The sequence below is a fragment of the Alligator sinensis genome, unplaced genomic scaffold (assembly GCF_000455745.1).
Source record: "Alligator sinensis unplaced genomic scaffold, ASM45574v1 scaffold1581_1, whole genome shotgun sequence".
NCBI lineage: Eukaryota > Metazoa > Chordata > Crocodylia > Alligatoridae > Alligator > Alligator sinensis.
This window is the reverse complement of record NW_005842641.1, coordinates 484,155-508,230: the sequence shown is the minus strand read 5'-3', so window position 1 is coordinate 508,230 and position 24,076 is coordinate 484,155. Positions and strand designations below refer to the sequence as shown.

Sequence of the window (24,076 nt, the reverse complement as noted above, 5' to 3'; positions counted from 1 at the left end):
TTTTATTTTATCCAACTTTTCCTTTACTGAGAGGTTTCATCATATTATATAGACGGGGCAATAATCAGGAGGCTAACTACTACCCTTAATCTGACTGAATTGAAAATGCAATGCAGGCACATCCCTAAATCAGAACAGATTATATTACATGGCAAACCAAGATCCTCCTTCTCAAGATCATCATTATAATTAACATCCCATCTGTGGAGAGACAGGCAAGATAAGGCAGATCAACAAAGAGAGAATGACCTAGCACAATGGTGCTCATTCTCTGGTCTATGGACCACATCTAGCCCGCAAGAATCCTCACAAGTCTGGGAATCTGGTAGTGGAGGAGTAATGGTAGCGGAGGAGTAATGGTAGCATTCTGCAGCTTCCTGTGATAATTAATGCTGCCAGCCACTGTTCCTTTGCTGCCAAATTCGCAGACCCAAGGGGCGCCCTGTGGGCCAGATGTCATGGTCCCACACACTGACACATAGGGTTGCTTTGCAGCTGGATCCGGCATGTGGGAATGGGTTGGCACATGCGGCCAGGCCGCAGCCAGATCTAGCATACAAGATAGCTTTGTGGCCAGAAACTGTGTGGTCACACCTGCTGCCAGATTGAGCCTGCGTGGCCAGGCCAGCAAACCCACAGACTGACTCCATGATGGATCTGGCCCGCAGAGCCAGAAAGTTGAGCACCAGTGGCCTACCAAAAGAGCAACACTCCAGGATAACTTGCATGCAGTGGTTTCAAATGAGTCAGAAGCTGGCACCGGGTCTGTTGAGGTTCAATGTCGGGGGCAGTTTATTAATATAAAAAATTCAAAATAAAGAAAAATACCACCTCTTCGGCAATTCAACACGCAGCATGCTTATCAAGCTAACTCTTAACATTTTAATATGGCATTGATCAGAGCTGAAGCAATGATTCAATAATTGCACCCCAAATTCCCATACCATCATCCCAAGACAGCTACTCAAGCTAGTACCTTTGGAGCAAGGGGTTTACAGTATCCCAATATTCCTGGTAAAGCAGGAACAAATTGGTGGGAAGAGAGAGATAACTACAAAGTGCCTTGAACTGTCCTTCATCAGAAACTGCAAAATAAGAAAGCATGAGGAATATGTTAATTTTTTCAAGCCTGTCCAGTCTTCTACAGATCTTTCTGAACAGATCACACAATCATAGCAGGCATAATGGGAATCCAGGATTGTTCTGATTTTTTATGCTGATTAATAGGCACACCTGAACACAAAAAGCAGTTCTTCAGCTGATGCAGCTTGACGTAGCTCCATTCACTTAAACAGAACTAAGTTAATTTATACAACTTTAGAATTTGGTTCTTAATTTAATAAAACTCGCATTTAATAATATTAAAGTGCTTTTAAATGGTATATATGGGTCAAAAACTTAAATTCTTTAACCCCATTTCAAGGTTTTCAGTCCCTACCTAATTACTGTAGAACAGGCATGTCAAGCCCACCTCCTGCCCCAGGCTGGATCCAAACCATGGGGCTCCTTGTGGGACACATCCAGGCTGGAGGTGGTTCCAACTCAATGCGGCAGCAATGACAGTTCCAGCTCCAGCACAGGGATACAGCTCCAGCAATAGCTCCCACCACATTGCATGCCCTATGCCAAAGTCAGCACTGCTGCTGCCGCCACCATGTGCCCCATGACAGAGTCAGACCTGCCACAGGCACCATTGCCACAGCAGCAGCTCCAGCTCTGGCACTGGGCTTCAGAACAGGGCCACAGCGTGGCAAGTGGCTGAGAAGGCAGACCCACAGCACTGGTGACAGGTGAAGCTGCCAGAGGGCAACCAGAGCTGCATCAACCCTCATTTGCTCTCCTGCCACCAACTGCCATGTCTACCAGGGCCCAAGGGCACCTGATTCTGTGGCAGGCCACTGCCCCTGGCCCCATCCTCCAACTCTTGGTTGCCTGTCAGTAGCCCAGCAGGCTGGAAAGATCCGACCTGCACACTATGTTTGACACTCCTGCTCTAGACTACAGAGCACATTATACATTTATTAGAGCAGCAGGACTATGCGTTTTGAGACTGAAAGCTTCATACTGGGCACATCTACACAAGATGCTTAACTGTGTGATAGCGTAATTTACTGCAAAGTAAGCATGTGTGTCTACATGTGCGCATGCTTACTGCACAGTAAACCTCACTAATCGTGAGTAAATTTGCTACCTGCAAATGCAAGTAGCAAATTTACTTTTGATTAGCGTCAGCGCAGTAGCACTTGTGTAAATGTCTGACCAGGAGCAAATCTGCTCCCGGTCAGCCCGTCCACCAGGGGGCAGGAAATTTCTCCCTGTCCCCTGGGAGCTGCCTGCTGCTAGGGCAGGCTCTGCCAGCACAACCCAGTCAAGGAGTATGTCCTCCCGCCCCGGCAGCAAGGAGCTCCAAGCCCTCTGCTCTGAAACTGCGATTGGGGAGTGAGGGTTAGGAAATCCTTATCTCCCAGTGCCAGCTCTGCTGCTACAGAGCTGGTGCTGTGACATCTGAATGCGAAGCAGGGACTGGGAATTGTCCTGGTATGGGGCAGGTCCCAACCCTGTGCCCAAACTGGGTGACTGAGGCACAAGGCTTGGAAAGAGCTGCAGGGATGGGGTAGGTCAACTAGCAGTGAGCTAGCTGCCAGCTGCCCCACTGGAGCATCCGGGCAGGGGCTGGGACCTGCCCCTCCCCTGCAGCTCTTTCTAAATCTCCTGTCCCTGATCGGGGAGCCAGGGCCAGGACCTCCCTGCCCCAGCAGCAGGCAGACCCTCTGGGAAGGGTGTTATGTCCTAGCCCCAGCAAGGAGATAACCGTCTCCTGGCCCAGTGCTCCCTGCTGGGCCCTGGGCTAGTACACAGGGGGAGCCTAGCGCTCCCCCTGGTGGCAGAAGGGGGCTATTGCAAGGCCCCAGGAAGTGGAAGCAGTTTGCTGCCATTAGCAGCAAATCTGCTCCCGCTTCTCTGCATGTGTAGATGTCTGCCCAGGAGCATTTACTTGCAAGTAAACTGATCCTGAATCAAATGTATGTGTAGATGCATCCACTATGTCTTCAATTATCATATCACCAGTTGATCATTACATTTTTGGCCTGCAACCATATTTTACTTTACTAAGATGTCATCAGAACACCTAAGTTAAATAAGGTGGAGCCAGATCACTACTTCAAACCTCTTGGCATATCTGAACTGCTCCAGTAAGGCTGTACTGATGCATGCCATCCTGCTCTGCAATCGTTGCTTCCTTAATTGTACATAGTATAGCTTCCTTAGGGTGATGACACTGCACAATTACTACAAAGTAATTCATCTCAGATTTCACTCTGTAGTAAGGAGTAGACACAAAAATATCTCCTAACCAGAATGTCTTCAATAGGTACTACTGTTGCACCTACATGGAAGAGAACTGGTTGGCACTGAAGAAGCAGCTAGCCTGGAACTGATGCAGCTAGGAGAGGCGACGTACTCAGTACACTAGTGTAATTTATATGTGTATAGTTACTCTTCATTTTTTCTGAGGCAGAACTTTACCAGAGTGGAACAGTTTGCCCCAGAGTGGAATAGTCCTGCCTCACAGGTCCACTTGGCTTCTTGGTCCTATGAGCTAAGATCAAGTGGGGTAAAGGCAATTTATCCTGCAGAAAACATGTGGTGGGCCCTGAACCTTTAATGCAACACTGAAGCCTACTCACCAATAAGCTCTGCCAGGAGGCAATGCTGCATTAAGGCAGCAATACTACTTCTGGTTCAGGAAGCATTGTATGCAGACATGGAGCTTCCTGGAACTGTAAGTAGCATTATCATAATCTTAATAATTCTAAGGAATGACAGAAAATCATGTTACTGATCATCAGTGAACATTCCTTCTTATTGAACCAAAGCTCCAGACTGGTGTGAAGAGCTCCAGTTTGGGCTTGTCTACACAGGTAAACTCTGCAGATAATATGGAAAGAATTATATGAGACTAGCCCTCTCCCACACCCCACTTCATGGATATACTTATTCCAGTGTAAGAGTAGCTCTTGATAGTCTTTAAATTCTTTTCTAAGTAACATCAAGTAAATGAATAAAAGTTATCCTTACACTGGGATAAGTGTGTCCACACAGGTTAATACTACTATGCTATTATAACTATCTCAGTTTAAATTTACACCTTAATTTGTAATTAAAAGCACTTTTCCACAAAGGTAAGGCACAGGCAAACCTGCTACTTACTCCTACCCCTTCTATATGTAGTTTTCATTGCTTTTCTGTGTAAGGTACTACTATAACTTTTCGTTCTACTACTACTATAACATTAAGTAACCTCATTTACGCCTTGACAATTTAAGCACTCAACTATTCAACAAGTAAACAGCAAACAGGTAAAATAATAAACATCGCTTTATCTTACTTACCTACCAGCAGCTCCTCAGGTGGAGGCACCCCCAGCAAATAATAGAAAAACAAAGCAGCACAACGAAGGTAAGGTGTAATGCCTTTCTTGACACAGTCCCATATATGCCAGCCTGGAGTGTTTTGACTAAAGCAACTGCAATACAACAAACCAAAGAAAAAAGCTGTAAGTTCAGAGTAAATGCTCTCTTGAGTTTACCTATATTCTTCTTTTGTATGTCTTTATCTTTGTGCACTTCGTTGAATATTTCTGACATTTTTTCCAATGGGGTCATCACCATGTTTCCTAAAAGGTCTGATAGCTTATCTGTGGTAGTGCTCTCATCATTGCTAGCACTGGTGGAGCTGCAGCAGTGTTGCAGCAACAGGAGGTAACTGCCTCAGAGCCTCAGGCTATGTAGATATGTTGTTTGAAGTGCTCCAAACAGTGAACATACATGGCTGTGCACAAGAAGCTATGGAACCTAGGTATAACTATTTTTTCCTTCATCTATTCCAGAATCTTTCCCCACTTTTTAAGCCTTATTTCTCCATTGCTTTTGCTTGTTTCGTAGCGGAGGTATTTCTCTCAAGAACTGGGAAATATGAGTAGAAGAGGGAAGACCTCTTCCCATACACAGCTGTACCTGTTCCTCTCTCTCTACTAATGTAATAATGGTCCTTAGTGTTAACTATGGCGGGGTAAGTGGGGTACCTGCCTCGGGTATCAACTATGAAAAGGTACCAGGATCATCCAGCCCTGCCGGCAGTCTTTGCTGTGGTAGGGGTAGCTCTGCAATGCCTCTGCCCACCACAGGAGTTGGGCAGTGCAGCGCCATACCAATCAGAGCATCTGGGGAGAAGGGTGCCAGTGGGGCAAGTGGAATGGTGCTCCCTTATTCCATTCCTGCCTTGGAGCCTGTGCAGCAGCAAGGAAAACCCTGTGCTGCCTCTGCCTGGCTACAGCAGCTGGAGAGTACAGTGCTGCATCAAACAATGCATCTAGCAGGGGGGCAAGTGGGATAAGCAGAATGGTGCCCCCCCACCTAGTGAGGCAAACCAGGCATGCTTCCAATATGCATATATGGGGAAGGCAGGGGGAGTGAATGGGGCACTAGGATCTCAGAGTGAGGAAAACTGGCCACAGGAGAGCTGACACTGCAGCAGCCTGTGGAGGTAAGACTTCCCTTCCCATCACCCACGCTGCTGCACCCCTTGCCCCCTCCTACCAAAGTCTACTGTGGTTGACATACCCTTGCCATCCCTCCCCACCCCTCATTGAGCAGACCCAGCTGCTCAATGAGTTTCCTAGATCGCTGACTGGTAATGGTGGCTGCTTTACTCCCCAAGATATGGATAGCAACAAATGGATGCTTTAGGTCATGGCAAGAATCTGCTTTGGGCCTGGGAAAATGTTGTTTGAACTAAAAATATTACTTTTGCTAAAAATTAACTGAGACAATAGAACCATGCCATGCTCCTGCAGCACATGAACTGTTTTGCTAACCTAAATAAAGTGGGTCCAACATACTTCTTCTGTGTTATTCAGACCACGGGCAGATGAAACAACTGTACTGCTTTGGGAGGAGATGACTTACTCTGTTTCAGTGGAATCCACTGTAACTGTTCTTATTGTTCACACTATGCTGTGGTAAGTGGAAGTTGAACTGCAGAAACTTATCACTGCTTCATTCAGGGGTAAATGGTTGCTTTTATTTACTGCTGGAGAAGGGTATACAGATGAAAGAGTTGCAACAATCAGCTGATGCACTCTTACAAGCTATAAGTCCCCCAGTGGCTTTAAACCAGCATAACTGCTTGTCTGTTCATGTCTCTCAGGCTCATTTCTTTGAAGTATTCGTTATGTCTTGGAAAACACTTAATATTAGACTTGAATTCCTACTTACCCACTGGTGTACTGGGAAACTTCCTTACAGAAAGCCTCAGCAGTACGAGCCTCCTCACTGTCATCTTGTGATTGAGCAGTGGAGGATTCTGTGCAAAAAATTATTAACGCTTGCATATGCACTTCAAACTCTCCTGTCAATTTACACACATCACTCTAGTTTCAAATGTATATGTACAAACCACAAAAATGTTTACAGTTTATTATATTGAACTATTTCCTTTCCCCCCTCCCAATCCAACAAACATCCTCTCCCCCGAAACTGCATAATGTAAGAGGGATTATAAAAGCAGTCACTCTCATACTCATTTTTCCTCTGCTTCCCTTCCTTTATCTTTTGACATTATTTTTCTACATTAGTAGCCATACAAGATTTAATATTTTCTTTGGTTACACTGTAATGACCCTGAACAAAGGAGGTAGGAGCTGGCAAATCTATGGAATGGTGACTTAAGGCTACTGGTCTGTACTGTTCCACAGTGTGATTAATAGTAGAATACAGAAAACTGGAACCCCAACTTTATCAGGTTACTGAGTACCATCATTCCCTCCTCTAGATTTACAGACCTCCACAACACTCAAACGCTGGTGTCCCTAAATTCATCTATCACTTGATCTTCAACACCACGATAAGTATTTGTCAGAGATTTGTATTTTCCCCCACAAAGAGTAGATGTGAAACACTACCAATCTAGTATTGTAGCCTCAGTCAATTATTGGTATACTATGGGGGCTGCTTTGTTTCATGAGACCAAAGGCATAGAAACAATGCATAAACAGAGCTCTAAAAGTAATCATACTGCTATTTTAGTTTTTGTTAGGAAACAATTATTAATAAAATACAACATAATATAAAATTAACATTACACATCTCTTATGGTAAAGCTCGTACATGTGGAAAGCACTATCTTCTACTAAAAATGTCTGTAATTGATTTTGTAAAAACTGGACAAAATACCTGAGAAATCCAAAACTGGATGTACTCTTACCTGTTGTTGAGGTGAGAATGATTTGTGTTATGTGTGCCATGGTGACCAAATGGAAGAGGTAAAGGTGGTTATAGGAAGAGCTAATAGATGAAGGTTGCAAATCTACAGCATTCTCCCAATATAAAGATGGGAATGCTAACACAGATCCTACCTATAGCAAGAGAGACAAAAAGCAAAGAATACTGGCAAACAATCACAAATTCTGAAGTTCTTCTTAGGATAACATTACAAAATACACACAGTCATGCCACATACAATCATCTACACTTCACTATTTATATCTAGGACCATGTTTTCAGTGCAATTAGTTTGGTTATCTTTTTACCTCTGTCACAAGTTTACAAAGTCTGCACAACAGGTGACATCAAAATTACTACTACTATTATTACTGTACGTTATTATAGCATCTGAGCACCCCAATCATTGACCGGAACTTTATTTTGCTAGGTGATGTCCAAACACGAAATAAAAAGAAGGTCCTTGTCTCAAAAGATGAGACTACACATGTGCGCACACATGTATGAAGAGACAGAGCTGGGGTACAACAAGGAAACTATGTGAATAGTGGTCAGTGGGATAGGCACTAGTTCTAGCCTACAAGAAGTTTAACTTACATATTTTTGTAAACATCATGGCAAGGAAGGGTTTTGAGAGAGGATTTGAAGGAAGCTAATGAGGTAGTTTTATGGATGTTTACAGGGAATTCCTTACATGCATGGGAGCAACATGGGAGAACACATCAAGAGGTCTGCAAATTTGACAGGCACATGTAGAAGTTAAATTAGAGAAGCTAAGAGGAGAATTAAGTGAGGATGGAACCAAAGAAAGAAGAGAGGATAAGAGTTCAAGAATATTTTATATTGTGATAAAGGTGCTGACAGGTCAAGCAGAAGGAGGATAGAGTATTTGTTCTGAGATGTAGGTAAAGAATAATTATTAGGGTCTTTGGAGAGTGACTTCAAGTGGTGCCCAGGGAGATGAGCTAGATCAGGTGTTGTCAAGGATGAAACTGGAAGAAAGGAACTCAAGGACAGCTAGTATTAATAAAACACTGAAGAAGCTTAGAGATGAAAAGGAGAAAGGGTGGTAGCTGGGGAGGCAAGATTTTTTTTAAATGATAGAAAAGACTAAAGAATGCCTGTATGGTGAAGGGAAGAGCCAATGGAAAGGAGAAATTAATTAAAAGGAGATGAGTGAGAGCATTAGAGAAATTAAAAGATGGGGTGAGGTCACTAAGGCAAAGTGAAAGGATGAGAGGTGAAGAACAAAGAACTTCACATGCAATGGGGAGAAGGGAAAGGAAGGCAAGCTGAGAGGTGAAGTCAACATATTCTGAAAATTTTCTTTTGAAAGAAATGGGCAAGATACTGTGCAAGAAAAGAGGAGGAAGGAGAAAGGGATAGTTTGAGGCTATCAGAGGAGGTAAAAGCACAGGAATAACAAAAGTGGAAGCTGGGGAAGCAAGGAAGATGGCTGAACTGATGGGGAGGAAACATCTGTGGTGAAGAAAGTCAGCTTATTCCTGGATTACTGCCCACAACCAGGGAAGATATCACAAGTTTGTTTCCAGAAGAATTCACATTAAATAGCACATCAGAAGTAAGAGAGTTAACAGCAAAAATAAAATGAGAAATGTGCTTACCAAAACATGAAACATATCTATATCTAGAAGAGACGGTGTGTCTTCCACTTTAACATCTGGCAGAAGAACTACGTAAAAAAAAAGATATTCATTATCCAGCCAGCTTACTGATTTTGCTCTCTTGAGTGGAACTGCAGTGGTAGTGTGAGGGCAGTGTGTAACCTCTGCTTCTTTTGGAGCTCTGATTAATCAATTAAACTAGCAATTAAAACCTACTCATTTCCATCCTACATATTCCTGTTCTCTGATTAGGAATCAAATATTAATGAGCATATCTTCAAACAGTGAAGATAGGTGATAGTATCCCTCTGGTCTTAGAGATGGAAAAATAAGACACAAGAAACTAAGGGCTAGATCTATTAAATGGCTTTGGCCTTGCAACTTTCAGGTGTCCTACTGCCTAGTACAGTGGTTGTCAACTGGGGGTGCGTGTACCCCTAGGGGTACTTAAAAACGTCGTAGGGGGTACACAGAACAAATGAGAAAAAATTACTAGAGATACACCAATACATCAGTCCTATATTGGATAGGCAGAAAAGTGACAGTATCGGTAACCAGCTTTTTTTGACTGGTGTGGTCCATAATGTGGCCGATATGGTGAATTTTGGGGTGGCTGCAACCCCACTTAACCCCCCTTCCCAGGGCCACTGCCACCAGCCCTGAACGCAGCCCAGGCCAGTCCAGCCCCTGCCCCCACTCCCCCCGGTCAGGAAGAGCCCAGAGGTGCCCTAGCCCCGGCCTGCAAGTGGCAGCCCGCTCTCGCCCTGCACAGACTCAGTGGCACTCCCCCTACACCCTCCTGGGGTGCATGCAGCAGCGGGGGCCACTCCCCCCACCCCACACCACCCAAACAAGCCGCTTGTGGTTTAATCCCATGTTCTGCCCTGACTGTGCAGTGCCTGCCCCTGCCCTACTCCCTCCCTCACTGCAGGGACCTCTATCTGTCCCCGCCACAGCCCTTCCATCCCCCCTTGTCCCTTTCCCCACAACAGACTTACCAGCCCAAACTGCTGTGGCGTAACTATAGTACATATATATTTAATGCATAATGCATTGAATGTTATTTAGTGTATCCTACCTTATATCACATAATTGGTAACATTAAAAACAGAAAAATATAAAGGGGTACACATGAGCTGAAACTGAGAAAGAAGGGATACACTTGTTAAAAAAAGGTTGAAAACCTCAGGACTAGGTTTTCAGGTTGAAAACCTCTAACCGTCGTTCTACGTTAGAGGCCTAGGCACCTTTACAATGTCAGGGAGAGTTAGCATCCTAAGAATGAAAGGCCCAAAGGTTAAGTGACAGCTGAAGGAGTGGATTTAAATACAGTGAACACTGTCTAATGCAGAATTGCATTAGACAAGGTGGAAGTTCTGGTTTAAACAGATTTCTGTCTTATAGGAGGAACAGAGGCACCCACTCCCCTGGCTCCCTAACAGCCTGCCCAGCACTTAGTGTTCAAGAAATGTTGCCCCATGCCTGGTCCTGCTGATCAGCAGGACAGAGCAGGTGGTGCTGTCAGGGTGGCAGGACCAGCAGAGATGTCAATACTCCACCCCAGGATTCAGGCTGCAGGCCAGGGTCCCCCTGAAGTGCTGTCCAGGCTGTTAAATCACAGGCTTATGTTCATGTTCCGATAGCCTGGGTAAGAAGCCCTGCCCAAGCAGCTTGAACCCCAACAAAAGCCAATGTTTTGGCCACAGAACACCTGGCAACAGCCACAGTTCCTGCAAGGTGGGCAGCTGTGCTTGCTGCCCCTCGCTCCAGAGGACGTCCAGAGAAAGGTTTTGTTGGGTAGCAAGGGTGACAATGCTCCCTGCAAGCAGTGGCAGGGACTAATGTGGAGTTGGCACCTCTTAATCAACTCCTACTCTCACTTACAGGAAGCTCCCTCATCCTTGCCTTCTTGCAAGTGGCCATGGTGAGAGCTGCTTGTAGACTTCCCTGTCCCCACTGCTGCTTGCAAGCAGAGCAGCAATAGGGACAGAAAAGCACCAGCAAGCAGGGGCAGCTTGCAGGCTGTCCTGCCCTGCCAGCTGCCAGGCAATTTAAAGGAAATGATGGCAGCCCCAAAAACCAGAAAATGGCTCGAGTCCCAGTGCTGCTAGATCATCCTTTTAAATTGCCCAGCATGTGAGCAGCCCAGGACTGGGAAGCAACTCCCTTGTTCCGGAGCTACATGTGCACCCTTTTAAAGCTTGTGGTGAGGCTGTGCGCAGCCCCAGGGCTGGGTGGTGACCTCTTCATCTTGGGGCTGACTGTGCCCTGGGAAGTTTAAAAGGTGGGTAGGCACGCCAGGACCAGGGACAGCAAGGGTTGACAGCACAATCTCTCTGTGAAGGAACCTGTCAAAGCTAGAAACCTGCCAAATTTCCTCCAGTTTTCATGTCAGTGTCTGGTTTATACAGACTAAATATACTTAATTCCATTCCCCATATAGCATGCATTTTTCACCTTGTACAGATTTCCAGCTTGACACATTCCACCTGAGACAGATTTTACTGTATTTTAATTTTGCATCTAGACATGTACAGGGGGGGACAGTAGGAAAGAGCTTAGGGGCTACCTGCTATTCCACTGTGTGCATCTAACTAGCATGTACACAGCTGTGTAACTGCATTTTTTGGCACTAAGGCACAGGTTGCAATTTAGGTCTGTGTGCAAGTCCATGTGTGCCTAGTGAGCCTGCTCAGCATGGCTGTACCCCAGCTGGGCAGCTGCGCAGTAAAACAGAACAGCCTAGGCTAGATAAGGTTAGATGAGCTTAGATTTGGCTAGATAAGCCCCAAAATGTTAGTCTCAGAAAAGCTATGACTGGCAGGTGTTGGATACCAAAGGTGAGGCCCTCTTACCTTTTAGCCCAATATCCAGTCCTTTGAACACTTGCTCAGGGAATGGCAAGATAGTTATTAGGGCCCTCTTGTCTAGAGGTTTTTTTGAACATGCAAAACATTCTGACCACCAGCCTATGGGCTAGGTATAATGCACACCAATGGTGCTCAACCTCTGGTCCACAAGGGTCCTCATGAGTCCAGAAATATGGGAGCAGTGGCAGCAGTAATTGCCACTCCCCTGCTGCCAAAGTTCTAGATCCTCGGGAAGCCCTGTGAACCAGATGTGTGCTAGATCACAAGTCCATGGTGAAATCAGTGAACAGGGTCACTTGCAGGTAGATCCAGTGCATGGGGTTGGGCTGGTGTACAAGATCACACTCATGGAGTGGCCCCAGCACCACTGACCCAGGCCCTCCTCCAGTCCTCACCTTAAACTTAGCATTTATTGTTTATGAACTAAAATGGATAACAGCACTAGGGAAGTTTCTGCATCACTGGGAATAGGGGCCCAGGTTAGAATTCAGGATGCCTGAAGGATCCCTTTCCTACCAGAGCAGTATTTTATCTCACTGAGCCACACATTCTTTGGTTAGTTCTCTTCCTTTTGGCCCCATATAGCTCCTTTTCTTGGCTGCCCAGAGGACAGGCTTCAAAGGGAGGGCTGAAGAGGGGTCTGGGTAATGCTTAGCTGTGGCCTGGTGGTTACAGCATTATTCCGGGAAACAGGAGACACCACAGGTTCAAACAACTTCAGACTAGAACCCTAGTCTCCTGCCCTCTGAGCATGTGCCCTAACCACTAGAACTTCGGGGGTAAAAAGGCCCTAACATCTCTCCCTCCTCTCTTTTACTTCTGGCCGACATGTGCACAGAGCAATTCTATTTCACTACTAAGAGACCAGAATCCCAAATTGTACCTAAGTGCCAAAAGCGGCAGTTATATGGCTGTGTACATATCATTAGCGCAAAACATGGAGTTTAACCCTAGATGTGCAAGTCTTTATGTGGATCTAGTCCTAAATAATTTGCTTAAACAGGAAATCTGTAGTGTAGCAAGGTACCAAACCCAGGTTTTTAGAGTTCTCGGTTGAAACACTAATCATTAGACCATATTTCTCTTCCATACTGTACTACTGACATGTGGCATTGTCTAATACAGGGGTGGGCAGGACGCGGCCCGCCAGGCTATTCTATCCAGCCTGCGGGGCCCCTAAAAATTTAGAAAATTAATCTGCCCTGAACTGCCTGTCATGCAGCCCTTGATGGCTTGCTGAAACTCAGTAAGCAGCCCTCTGCTCAAAATAATTGCCCATCCCTGGTCTAATAAAAGCTTTCAAAAACAGCTCTGCAGCGATTTAAGTGACTGGACAGAAGGCAGTGGGAGCAAAAGGAAATAAAAGATTGTGTTACCTGCTAGGAGGCGAACCAGATGTTTCTGAATCAAGCTTTGTGGTGCTGTAGTCCTCTGAGCAGCTGCAAATTGCACTAATGCTTTAAGGCCACTGTGCTAGAAGGCAAGAAAAGAGAGTAACAGGAAAAGGAAAAAAAAAAAAAAAAGAGACAAATCAGTGAAACAGGGTTGTGCTAGAACGCTTCTCTATCCCTTCATTCAGGAAAATGAAGTATGAATCACTTTGTAATAATATGAATGCACTCTGTCAGACTCATCCTTATATCACTAACCTAATTAAAAGTTCTTTCAAAGGTATCTTTTGGTAGAGAACCCCCTCATGCCACCAGTAGCAGTGATCAAGCATTTTTTTAAATTTATTGCACCTTGGATTATCCATACCTGTCTGTTTTGTAGTGCTCCTAATAGAGGTTTGCCCTCATCTTCCAGAAGATTCTCTTAAAATTAAACAGAGAAAGTACATTTTTAGTTATGTGCTCTTAAAGCAACTAAAATAGTTTGCATGTTTAATCTTCACATATTCACTTGCTTTAGTCTAAGATCAACCTGTTGCACTTACAGGGTTGCTTTTTAAAGTGTAGTTTTACTCTGACAAGTGACTTTGGAAAGTTGCTAATGTAAAGTTACATGAGTCCCACATAAATATACTAGTAACAAAATGATTGTTTAAGTAGTTTCCAGATCTTGCTCATTTAGCCTGGACTCTGAGGAACAAATATGCTTTCTTTTTATTTTGTGTCCCTTCATGCCTGATGAAGGATCAGTGATACATGAAATCAGTAGTTCTCAGCCATTTTCAATTCAAGAGGTGCATATAGACATGCTCCAATGCATTCTAATTAGAATGCTCTAGCATACCCTCATTGTCATGTGTATTAAGCCCGTGTTTCAAAATGGCTGTGGAGGCACTTTAATTAAACCATGTCAAATAAGCTTTAGTTAAAACACCCCTATGGCCGCTTTGAAACATGGGGGGGCTTAATGCACATGACGGTGAACTGTTCTAATTAAAGCAGCTGTCCAGGAACCACTCTAATAACAGGCCTCCCCCCCACCTCAGAGCATGTATATAGGCAGCCAAGGATTTTAAGACTCATAACTTTCCTGAAATTGGTGGCACCCCAGTTGAGAACTGCTGTTCTAACATCTCAGTTTACCTACTTTTATTTCCAGGCTGTCACACCAGCACCAGCAGGTGGAACTGCCCCACACAACTTGGTTTTCAGGAGGCAGTTGTGAAGCCCAATCAGGAGGCAGCTATAGCAGGGGCAGGCACTCTTGCCTGCATTAGGAAAGAAGTGCACGGGGCCATTTCACCTGGTAGTGGCAGCAACAACATCCTGAGTAGCAACTGCTGTACTAAATTATGCCTGTGCAATGCCACAGAGGTACCTGTGCCACCACCTCGCATTAACGAATTGCAGAGGCATACAACTAATAATTATTAAAAATACTAGTGATGATGATAAAGATGGAAGATCATCCAGCCACCTGCATCCCAAATGTGCTGGTTTTGCAGGACTAATAGAAAGAAAATAAATAAAAGCAAAAAAGCTACCCCCTGACCTCATTTTTGGTCACTCAGGCATCTGAATATCAATGAGGTGCTATTTTTGCATAGTTACTTTTCAGAAGTGACCAAAAATATTTTAAAATCTTTGGGTTAAAGTCTGGACATAATCTGGATTATTTTAAAATATAAAGCATTGTATTTAAATCCTGTAATGGATGTAGGTCATCTTTATAGCCAGCAAGTGAGAAGCAGAAGGAAGAAGTCACATACATGTTATGACCAGATTAAAAAATAGCAGGAATTCCTAGCAACCACTACATGTTATGACCAGATTAAAAAATAGCAGTTATTCCTAGCAACCCCCCCCCAGCCCCCCCCAAACCACAAAAAACTAAACAAAACAACCCCTCCCCCCTAATTTTCTCTTACAACTGCATGGAAAACTGTCACAGTGATCTGCAGCTGTTTTCTTTCATCCTGAGTACACAATAATCTTGAGGGAATTATAAAGACAAAAGGAACTTCAAAGAGATTTTATTATTTTTCCCCTAAAAGAAATGCTCTAGTTCAGGAGTGTCAAAGATACTGTCCCCATCATCTGCCCCTTGGTGCTGCCCCTGGGTCTGAGTTGACCAACACAATACATATCCTGGAATGGCTGGGGCAAGTGTTGTGTGGCGCACAGATCCCAGAGAGGCTGGAATGAGTGCCACATGTCAAGAAGTCTTAAGCATCCCATGTAGTGTGGGTCTCAGACCAGCTGGAGCAGGCATTACACGTGCTGGATCTGGCAGTTAGGGGGGATGAGGAAAAGGCCAAACGAGTTTGACATCCCTGTTCTAGTTCAAACAAACTTTCATCAGGGAAGTGCTATGATAAGCGTAGAACAATTTCAGACTAAATAATCACAGTAGCCCTCCATCTGGCCTTGTAATCTATGAAATTCATACACCGTTTTGCCTGAACTTCCTTTCACTTTACTTATTTCTACTGTATAAATCTGGTCTTTTGCTAACATCTGTAATCAACTCCCGTGGCATTCTATATGCAAGTAACATGTCCCACTTCAGGGAGAGATCACTCTATCTTCCTTTAGCAGTACTGGTACACCAGAGGTCATATCTAAATGACCTCTAATTTAGACAAATATCCCACTATTCCAAATTAACAAAAAAGGTTCAGAACCACAGGAAAGAAGAAACCCATTTGAAGTTTTACCTATACATTGAATAGTAAAAGCACACGTGCTCCAAGTTGTCACAGGAATACGAGGATCAGATTCACTGGGAGCAACCTGTAATCCAACTCTGTAAACGGTGGTGGCAAAAAGAACCAGCATCTCCTTAATACTTCTGGAGTATTTGGCTCTGCAAAAGAAAGCCAGGACAGCTTCAGTCTGTGAATCAGTAACAAGTATCTGTTACTTAAAGGACAATAACTAAGATGGTCATAAAAAAAATCAGGGGTTCTGAAGTTTTCCCTCTCCAGAGTGGGGAAACAAAGGAGACTGCACTGAGAAAAATAATCCCAGCTCATCATGGACTGCCAGCACAGACTCCTGCACCTGAACACTTTTCCATGATGTACACAAGATGGGCAGGAGAATGCAAGGATCTCCACAAGTAAATGTTTTAGAACTGATGAGTGAAAGCCAACAAAATCAAGACTAAATCTGGTAAATAGAGATTTGTTTGTACACACTGCATGTTGTATTCCATATTGGTAAACAGCACCATAATCATTTTAACTGGAGTAATGAAGAACTGAGGGAAAAAGTAGTAAAACTGTGGGGAAAAAACAAGCATAGCAGTTCAGCTGAAAAGCATGCCTCCTTCCATCCATCCAAAATTTGCAATAAGAGATGGACAATTTTGAATTTACAATTAACATTTTAATTTTCTCTCCAAGAATGGAGCTCCTTAAAATTCATCATCTACTCTGTTCCTATAAAATGCAATTCTGATCAGAAAACCAATTATGCAAAAACAGCATGCTCTCAGTTAACAGATTATTTCTTCTGTACCTTCAAAGACATATATGCTGAAATGAAATATACTTTCAGTACTTTTTATCCTGCAAGCCCTGCACAGATGACACAATTATGGAACAATTATTTGGATTTTATTCCGGCTCATGCAGTATGTTAAAAATGTTTAACTAAGTTCAAGCTGCAGAATCTTGCTACCTAGAGCACAAGCAAGAACACAGTTCAACATTTAAACCAGAGTATGTTTGCAGGAGTAGCAACATTTTGGAAAAAAAAGTCCTTGTTTTTACTGAGTAACTGTGACATAGAATGAGAGAAAGGAACTAAATATTAATGCAACTTCTAGAGTAATGTTTCAAGGTATAACCATGGATAGCAGAAGTCAGACAAAGAATAAAGAACTGATTCTTTAATTAAATGTGCTGTGAGGAGAAAGAGTAAAGTGGACAAGGTGGCTGTAATAGTATCCTAAGGGGAAGGAGAAGGTTAAGGCACACAGTAGAGGGAAATGTCTAGGGATCACCTCTATCCGAAGGGGAAGGGCCCTTTTTTAAAAACTAGTATCACACAATATACTAGACAGTTCAACTCTACTCCTCTAAGTAAATAACTAATAAATAACTTGATCTACAAAGTAATTTCAAATTATTATTACAAAGACAAGACACGTATAGAAGCATGTCTGACAAAGCCAAGGCACAGATCCATCATTCAATATTAAAATTCATGTGGAGACACTGGAAAAGCTGGGTTTATAAGTCAGGAAGTTTCCTGGCTTTCAGTTTTGGGCTCAGATGACAAACTCCTTTCTTTTGATAAAAAGAAACAAAACAGGTTCCAGAATTTTGAAACAGACTTGGATCATTTTGGAGAGTGAACACAATGCAAAACGTGGAACTCAGATTCCTCCAGCCAAACATAAACTATTGGCAACACTTACAAAGGCTGAATTCCAAAACTAAGGATAGAATGGAAATCCAGAGCAGAGTCCCCCTTTTCTCTACTGACTACAGCCGGAGCATTTTTAGGCTCTTCTTCTGGAAAAAAAAATCACATTAATACAATCGAGCTAGCATACACAGACTTCCTTTTATTTTAAATTGTTTTTGAAATAATCCTAAGTACACCTTAGCAGTAAATCTGTTTTAAACCTCCTCCCTAAAGACCCTTCTCTTCTATATCAATAAATGTGAGAATTAAAACCAATGCTTGGTTGATAAGGTTTCATAGTAGTTAGGGGTCAGAAGGGACCTGAATAGATCATCTAATCAAACCCCCCCACTACTGGTTGGAGCACACGCTGGGATCACGCAACCCCAGACAGGTATTCATCCAACCTCTTTTTGAATTTACCCAAGGTAGGAGCGAGGACCGCTTCCCTAGGAAGTTGGTTCCAGATCCTAGCTACCCTAGGTGTCCATGACAGAAATAGAAAAGGGAATTTTCTTGCTATAGAAGAATTCAGGGAATGTTATAAGACTATATATCTAACCACATCAATACTTTCTGTAATATTCGTATAGTTTGGACTTAACTTACAATTTTACTTTTTATGACCAATTATTATGGACTCAACAGGCAAATCTGGGTTGCGTCTTTTTTTCAAGTTCATGTTATTTGATCTTCCAAGTGAAACAAGGAAAGAAGTTAGCAGATGCTTGGAAATCAGATCATAGATAAAAGGAGAACTCTGGCTTTACTTCCAAATCAAACAGCACCAAAAGGCCAGTGGTATCCATTATGTATTACATGAAGAAGATCCTAGGGTTACTATGCCTGTTCACAAAAATCAAGGAGGTCTAGAACAGTGGTCCTCCGCCGGTCGATCCTGATCGTCTGGTCAACTGGGGAGCCCCTGACAGTCTCTCTCAGTCCGGGGGGGGGTGGCGGCGGCTAGCTGCAACTGGGAGCAGCCGGATTGGGATTCAGAGGCTCCATGATTGGGAGCAGCCAGGACGCAGTCCAGGAGCGGTGGGATTTAGGAGCAGCAGGACGCACACTACTGGGCTGCCACTGGGGCCAGGCTGAGTGAGTGGGACGATACCTCTGCATGCCCCCTGCAACCGGGTGAAGAGGGCCCTGGGTGGGCAAGGCCAGGGAAGGGTTGCAGCCCAAGCAGCTCGTCCAGGCTTGTAGTGGGGCTCCGACCACTGCACACCCCCTGCTGGAGGCCCACTGCAGCTCAGGGAACAAAGCCCAGGGTGCAAAGCCCAGTGCAGAGTGGAAGCTGCTTCACCTGCAGACAGATTGGGGGGGGGCATGTGCCCCTCAGGCCTCCGCCAGGGAGTGTGCAGTGGCAGGGGGCCCCCCCCCCCCCCACGTCTGGATGAGCTGCCTAGGCTCTGACCCTCTCCCAGCCCAGCTGGGGCCCCACTCGCCCCCCTGCCTCACTCCCTCACTGTGGGTCCCTTGATCTGGCCCCCTTCCACACTCCTGACTGACCTACTGGGTGGGGGGGCACGGTAGATCCGAGATTGCCCTTTACTTGAAAAAGTGATCTTCACCATAAAAAGGCTGGAGACTACTTGTCTAGAACAATGCAGCATTCTGATTTCTCTCCAGTACTCAGGCTTATGGACATTAGGGTCAGGATTTTAGTTTCTGCATTCTTAATATGTGCATTCTTTCTCTTTGGGCTCTGCTGATCTCTAGCTCCAATGTGCTGGTCTAATTCAGGAGTGGTCAAACTTCCTATCATTTTTAGCTGCAAACTAAAATCTTGAAATGGCCATGAGTTGCACGACACAACATTTTTGAGATGCACAGGTGCCAGAGTCAATAATCAGTGCACAGCGTCCCAGCTCAAACAAATAAGCACAAGTTAAGTAAAAAAATTAAAATACTGCATTTACTTGAATATAAGATCATATTTTCCTCCAATCAGCATGGGGGAAAAAGCCCCTCAATCTTGCATTCACATACGAACAACCCCCCCCCATATTAAATACATTGGCCATCATTAAACTGTTGCTAGAAGCACCATGTGCTCAGTCATCATAACTGACAATGAAGTTAACAGAATGCAGTGCATACCTATAAAACACATGACCCATAAAGGGAAGCGTGTGTGTGTGTGTGTGTGGCGGGGGGGGTTAGCCCTTAAAAAATGGGTGGGTGTTCCCCCTCCACAGGGAACTGACACCAGGCCTGGAGGTACTATAATATCAGGCCAGCCTCAGGAGGGCCAGAGCCAGTCCTGACACCTTCTTCCCCTTGGTGCCAAAAATGCTTGATCTTATTAAAAAAACCACAAGGTTAAACACAATCCAGCTGCATAAGATTAAGTGCCTATTGTGCTCAGTTCCTCTCACTGCCAACTCTTTGAGTCATGGTGAGCCACTACATCAAATACATTTTGACCTTCTCTTCAATCCCACAACTGAGAAGTGCCTAACATTTCCCATTTCCAATTATTCCTCTTTCTTCACCAACCTTAACTATCTGGAAGACATCACCAAAATTCTGTGTAGTTGAGAGGTTCTGCCATCCCTTGTCTCAGCCTGCTGCATGTGACTAATGTGGCCCTGCCCTTCATGAAGTAGAGACAGACCAGGCAGCCCTACACCTCATCTGCACAGAAATTTTTGGAGGGAATCGGGGCTTGCAACAAGAACTCCCATTGCCAGTCATGAGTGGGGAGCTAATTAGTGCACAGCTCCTTTGGGAGAGATGGGTATCTAGAGTATACACATACTAGGCAGTGCTGAGCTGTGGGGTCTCCATGGCTTGAAATGCTGTCTACTCTCCTGGGGCTCCGCCCAATGAACTATATAATATGTCATGAGTCTTGTGGCTCTGGACTGGTATCATGTAGTTTGTACTATGTATACATAGTTACAAAAAGTGGGGCTCAAAAGCATGCTTATGAAGTATCTGTGATAGATAGTTAAAATGCATCAATTCTGGATGAACTAAGTCTAGCGGTACCTATGCTAATCTGCATATATGCATATTATTATGGGTATGTTTATTTGAAAGTCAGTGTGTTTTCTTGCTAGGAGAAGTTAAAAGCTAAGAGGGCATGTTTGAGAGTTATCCTAGTGTAAAGCTTGAAATCTGTAACAAACCTTTAGTGATGTTTGCAGTGTAGCCTGATATCCTGGCCATGACAATCTCCAACCACCTAGCTAGGGACAGAATTTGAGCTATTGCCTCTGCATCCTCACTGAGAATAGAAATAAAAAGTGATGGTTACTTGAAGAGATAAGGAAGCATTGAACTTGATCTCCTGAAACTGAAAAGCATATGGCCCTTAGCATTTGCATAGTTATGCGGTTTGCTTATTCACTTTTGAAACTTAATAAAAACTTTAAATTTTAGTTAATTAAAAAAGGAAACACTTTCTCACTGGATGCACCCTGCAAAATCAGGCCAATTACAAAATTAGAAATTGGTTCCAGTAACAGATTTTGAATACAAGGTCAGACACAGTTGAACAGGTCATCAGTAAGGTTTTAAGCCGTCTCCAAGTAGCTGAGAAGATTATCCCAACTTGCTGCACATGCAGAAAGAAAACTAACTCTTCTAGAAACTCTAAATAGATTTTATTCTTAAAATTTAGAAATAGGCAGCCCCTGTAGTTCACCTGTTTATTTTCTGAGTCTGCAAAGGAACAATGGGAATCACAGTGTTGCAGAGAGACTTGCAGAGTGGGCAGAGATACTCGCCATTCTCCAAGTCAAAAATCTGTTCAACATGGAGACGCTGCCGAAAGCTCAACTGTATGGCTTCAAAGTACCTATAACATTAAAAGGGAAAAATCAGTTAAGGTGAATGGTTTCTAGTGCAACATAGAATCAAGTACTCAAACAGAGAAATGCAATATTTAGTGCATACATATTTATGCCAGTCAAACTTCTTTTCCACTATCCCCCTGACTTATACACAGACACCAAAATAAAGTTAAAACCTCAAGTATATATGTGAATCAAGTAATTACAGAGCATTCTGTATGCAAAAATGGTGAAGAGCCTCCTTGCTTTTAACATCCATATAAAGGTGCTTTGCAAAATACATTGACAACCGTCATTAAATTTGCTACCTCACCCATATTTTTAAATAGATGGCACACCATAGATTACATCTCTTTCTTTCCCTCTGTCTGTCGCATAGTCATTCCAAATGATGAATATAAAATTTCCCCATAGCATTCCATTCTAATCTTATTAATAAAAGCCAATATTAGCATTTCATGGATTAAGAGCCATAAAATGTTTGTTTCTTGTGAGGATGCAGTCTCACCGTTAGATGTTAAAATAACAGGTTTGTTATTGTTGAAATGAAGTGCATAATTTATGTTTAAGAAAACATACTAGAATAAAATTCAGCCTCATGAATATGTATCTGTAAATTTTAGTAAGTAAATAAAAAAAAAATACAGGGAAGCCTGCCAGGTATGCAATCAAGGGACAGATGGTATCATTTACTTAAGTAAGCTAGTTTTCTAAAGGAAGGGAGAACAAATGACTTTTTAATATATAAAGGGCTAATCTGAACTGGACTATTAATGTAAAGATTACATTGTAAATTTGTCTTATATAAGCAAGTCTTCAGATTTCACTCATGGTCTCAACGGCATTGACAACTCCACTAGGAAAAAAGGACACAATTTAAAAATCCACTTACATAAAATCAGGCATCTAGAATCAGTCTGCCTCCCCAAACCTGGCATACTTCTCCAAAAAGAATATGTAGCAGCCATCTTTTTTAGTAAAATTAGTACATTAGCATGTCTGTTAATGTCATAAGTAAAAGACTGTACTCAAACCTTTTGCGCAATCTCATATTAGAAGAGAAACCTGTTGTCCATTTTTTATCCCATTTACCCACAGAGTAAGTAATCTTTTCTTAAAAAGGGCATGGGAACTGGGTTCTAACACTGTACTATTTAAATCTATGTGGACGCAGATAATAGGTGGAGGGAAAAAATTATTTGGGGGGAGTGAGCATGTGCCTCCCAAGCAGGTAAGTCTATGGGGGAAGAGGTGAGGAGAGGGGGAACAGCTGGGGGGGGGGAGGGGGAAGGCAGATCGAGGCCCCAGCAATGAGGGAGAGAGAGGAGTTGAGGTAGGCCCTACACAACCAGGGCGGGGCATGGGATGGAGTCACAAGTGGTTTGTCCGGGGAGAGCCCAGTGTGGGGAGTGAGGGGCAGCTCCCACTGTTGCACGCACCCCAGGAGGCATGGGGGATATGCGCCCTAGATCTGCATGCAGGGCAAGGGCAGGCTGCACTGGGCTCTTCGCAGCTGTGGGGTTGGGCCATGCTGCACTTCGGGTGGGCAGCGGCACTGGGAGCAGGGGCTACAGTGAATTTTGGGGTGGCTACAGCCCTCTCCCTAACCTACCTACCTCCCCATAAGCAGATCCAGGGCACATGCCACCTGTGTCCTCCTGGGCTGCATGTAGCAGCAGGAGCCATGTCCCCAGACAAGCTCCTGAACAGCAGCACCGCACCGTGGCTGTGCAGGACCTGCCCCAGACACAGCCCCACTCTCTTCCTCACCACTGTGCGCACACCCCTCCCCACCTCTGCTGCAGTTGCTGGAAGACTGCAGGCAAGCTGCCTTCTGGCCCTACACTGCCCCACATTTGTGCAGATGTTACTCATGTATTATACTCAAGGAACAAGCTTCTGTATCATTTTAATCACGTATACCAATTTGGTTTTTTTAAATTGATATTTCATCTCAAGCATTATCTACTCTTCCATGTGCATACTGTAGTATAACGAGATGTTTTATTTACAGCAAACAGAACATGTAAATATAAAGATAAAATGCCTCAAGACATTGCCTGTATCTGTACTATATTATAATAACTCATAATAATCCATTTCTTCTTATCTACAGATAGTGTCTGAATATGGTAAAGTTATTAACTTCACTTTTCACAGCTTATGTCAGTTTAAACCAGGGGTGGGCAATTATTTTGAGCGGAGAGCTGCTTAATGAGGTTTGGCGAGTTTCTGAGAGCCAAATGGATAGCCCTGCCCCTTGACAGTTGCCCTGACCCCTGGTTGCCATCTTGGGACCAGAAGTCCCTCCCCTAACTCCTAACTGTTACCACCAGAAGTCCCTCTCCTTGCCCCCCTGCAGAAATACTCCTTTTTGGAGGGGAGGTTTGCCATCTTAGAACCAGAAAAAAAACAACAAATCATACACTAGAAGTCAAACTACTACTATAACATATTTTAATTTTATTACAAAAAAATATTTTTGTCATGATTTGTTTGCATAGTATATATAGAGGTGATTGAAAATAACTAAAAAAAAATTAGTCTTGTATATCGTGTGGAGGGGGGTGGCTGCATATGTGGAGAAGCAATAGGGTATATTGGGGGGATGTATATGTGGGGTATGGTGTTTGTGGGGTGTGAGGGAGGATGGAGTACCTCCACTCCCCACTTCTCCCATGGCGCAGC

At 43.8% G+C, this 24,076-nt stretch overlaps 1 protein-coding gene across 2 annotated transcripts in view; it reads right to left on the bottom strand.

Moving 5' to 3' along the window:
* Nucleotides 1–24,076, bottom strand: part of UBR1 (ubiquitin protein ligase E3 component n-recognin 1) — a 125,435-nt gene that overhangs the window by 11,859 nt on the left and 89,500 nt on the right. For both annotated transcript variants that reach the window (XM_025215332.1, XM_014524626.2), the window contains exons 32-42: nucleotides 21,241–21,393; nucleotides 20,723–20,820; nucleotides 17,596–17,692; nucleotides 15,887–16,035; nucleotides 13,537–13,592; nucleotides 13,155–13,251; nucleotides 8,909–8,976; nucleotides 7,267–7,417; nucleotides 6,279–6,366; nucleotides 4,395–4,528; nucleotides 977–1,085 (exon numbers count right to left, since the gene is read on the bottom strand). In XM_025215332.1, the coding sequence (XP_025071117.1) occupies nucleotides 977–1,085; nucleotides 4,395–4,528; nucleotides 6,279–6,366; nucleotides 7,267–7,417; nucleotides 8,909–8,976; nucleotides 13,155–13,251; nucleotides 13,537–13,592; nucleotides 15,887–16,035; nucleotides 17,596–17,692; nucleotides 20,723–20,820; nucleotides 21,241–21,393 (1,200 nt within the window). The remainder of the gene's footprint in view (nucleotides 1–976; nucleotides 1,086–4,394; nucleotides 4,529–6,278; nucleotides 6,367–7,266; nucleotides 7,418–8,908; nucleotides 8,977–13,154; nucleotides 13,252–13,536; nucleotides 13,593–15,886; nucleotides 16,036–17,595; nucleotides 17,693–20,722; nucleotides 20,821–21,240; nucleotides 21,394–24,076) is intronic.